At 33.1% G+C, this 2852-nt stretch overlaps 1 protein-coding gene across 1 annotated transcript; it reads left to right on the top strand.

Annotated features, from left to right (window-relative positions):
• The first annotated feature begins 882 nt into the window (after nt 1-882).
• Nucleotides 883-2348, top strand: LOC112097827 (benzoate carboxyl methyltransferase-like). Its single transcript, XM_024183410.1, has 4 exons — nt 883-957; nt 1059-1454; nt 1554-1808; nt 1959-2348. Exons 1-4 carry the CDS (start codon nt 883-885, stop codon nt 2346-2348), a joined length of 1116 nt encoding a protein of 371 aa, XP_024039178.1.
• Nucleotides 2349-2852: the final 504 nt, after the last annotated feature.

Here is a 2852-nt window from a genome sequence, read left to right as displayed (position 1 = left end):
ATAGTATGAAATTAATAAGAATAGTTTTGGGGGAGAAGATTGCAATAATATTATTTTTTATTAGTATTAAATATTAAAAAAATGTTCAAGCGTATTTTATTGGAGTTGAGCTGTTGATCGATTGCTTTCATGGGCAAACATTAACCAATTAGACCATCATTAGAAGATGAAATAATAATAATAATTTTAAAATATATATTTTGATATGTACAGTATGTAGATCTATATGTCCCTCACATCTTTACTTTTTGTTTAAAAATAATGATAGCATGAGTAGCTAATGTCGTTAAATAGATCTTCGTTCTTTTGCCTATAAATTGACCTTATATTTGTTGAAGTAATTAACTTAATTACTAATATAATTTTCATGATCATAGTATAATTAATTAAGCCCGTACTAAGACATGTTTGATGTACATTAACTTTACTATTTTATTTATATTGTTTTTATCACTCAATAAGCTTTTATTTAATATTTAATTTGTCATTTTACTTTTAAATGTAAAATAAATATAGGAATAAAAATTTGAGGTTAAGGTTAGGAATGAGAGTATAAGAAATGTCAAGACCAAGATTTTAGACCGTTGAATATATGTTAATGTACTTTTGACTCTTTGAGTTCTATATTAGCATTACTGTATAGGTGTACAGCACATTATAGGTGAACATCATCATTACATCATTAACCATAATCTATACAAATTAATTAATGACAATAAAATGACGATATTAATAGGAATTCAGTAAAACTTGATGAAAAAAAATTATGGTCTCTTACCTTATGGTGTAACTATGCGTGTTTCCAATTTTCTCTATAAAAGGCTAAGGGGTGCAACGCATGATCCGTATCCAGCACACAGAAGTAAATTTAAGAAAGTAGCCATGGTTGTGGTAAATGTCCCTTGCATGAATGGTGGAGGTGGAGAAACTAGCTATGCGAAAAACTCCAACATTCAGGTATCCATTTGCTGTCGAACTTATTAGTAATTAATTATATTATTGACACAAACTATTTTGAATTCGTTTAATCTTTAATTTTTATATTACTGCTTTCTCAGAGAACTGTGATGTCGAAGGCGTGGCCATTCCTGGAGGAAACCATCAAAGATATGTTCAGCTCCTCGTTTCCTGGTTGTTTTAACGTTGCTGATTTAGGCTGCTCCTCAGGACCCAATACCCTCTTGGTTGTATCTAAAATTATTGACAGTATTCATAAACTGTACCATCAAGTGAACAAAAAATTACCCGAGTTTCAAGTGTTTCTCAATGATCTTCCAGGAAATGATTTCAACAGTATCTTCGAGTCTCTTCCTGATTTTTATGAAAGGATCAAAAAGGACAAATTTGGACATTGTTTCATAGCAGGAATGCCAGGTTCCTTTTACCAGAGGCTTTTTCCAAGCAGAGGCATAAATTTCATACATTCTTCGTATAGTGTTCGCTGGCTCTCCAAGGTACGCATTATTTTCACCTTTTAACTTTCATGTGCTTGTTTAATTTTTATTTTTAAGTCACAGTATTGACTTAAATATGTACTAAATGTGTTTGTGTAGGTTCCAGAGAATCTTGAGAATAACAAGAGGGATATTTACATTACTAAGTCGAGCCCTCCCAGTGTGTGTCAAGCTTTTTTGGAGCAGTTCCAACGTGATTTCTCAGCATTTTTAAGCTTACGTTCCGAAGAAATTGTTTCTGGAGGACGTATGTTTCTTACTTTTCTTGGCAGGAGCATTGCAGATCCCTCGAGCAAAGATTGCTGTTGCCTTTGGGAGCTGCTAACAAAATCTCTCATTCAACTGGCCAATGAGGTCTATAAATTAATTATTCATCACTTAAAAGTTTTCTCTTATATATTTGAACAGAAAAGTTTAATAGAGCACTGATAGAAACAATAGTATACCCGACCAGAGTTACCATGTTAATTGAAAAATAATCAAGCTGTGATTTTTGAGTTTCAGGGTCTTGTTGAAGAGGCTGACGTGGATTCATTCAATATGCCTTGCTATTTTCCCTACGAGGAAGAAGTCAAGTCAATTATCAGGGAGCAAGGTTCATTCAATCTTGACACGTTCGAAAGTTTTGAGGTGAATTGGGATCCCAGTGACGATGTTAACAACAAAAGTTTTGTATTCAACAAAGACCGGTGTGGACAAAATGTTGCAAATTCTATTAGAGCTGTTACCGAGCCCATGCTTGCAAGTCATTTTGGAAACGCCGTAATCGATCCTTTGTTTGCTCGTTTTGCTACGCTTGTGGCTGAGCATTTAGCTGTGGAGAAGACGAAGCATATCAGTTTAGTTATCTCCATGACAAGGAAGCAGCATGCACAGCCAGATCTAGACATATAAATTGGGTTTGGAAACTACCAAGCGTTTCTTTCAATGGTTTTTTTTTTTTTCAATTGTTGTTAATTTATGGCTATTATGGATAAGAATAAAACATTAATGATGGAAATAAAATAATCAGTGAAATGATTGATTGTCCTGTCTGAATTATTAATTAAGAAAGACTGATAATTAGTCATTATTTTTAAATTATTTTAATATGTCATTTCTTTTTCTTTGTTCCAAACACTTGTATTGAGCTTTTGTTCTTATGAATGAATAATAGTGAAATTTATCATTTTGTACACCATCCATATCAACTTTAACCCAACCTACAGATAGAAATAATACAAGCAACTTTGTATAAATTGACAATAATTCCCATCACTCGGAAAAGGTTAGACTAAAATATATAGGAGAAAATAATTTAATTTACTTAAATATTTAAAGGTAAATAGCGGGATGGAATTTTGTACCTTGTCACTAATGGGTGCCTCCCCCCCCCCCCCCCCCCCCCCCGGGTGGGGA

This window comes from Citrus clementina, unplaced genomic scaffold (assembly GCF_000493195.1).
Source record: "Citrus clementina cultivar Clemenules unplaced genomic scaffold, Citrus_clementina_v1.0 scaffold_5, whole genome shotgun sequence".
NCBI lineage: Eukaryota > Viridiplantae > Streptophyta > Magnoliopsida > Sapindales > Rutaceae > Citrus > Citrus x clementina.
This window is presented reverse-complemented; position numbering and strand designations above follow the sequence as displayed.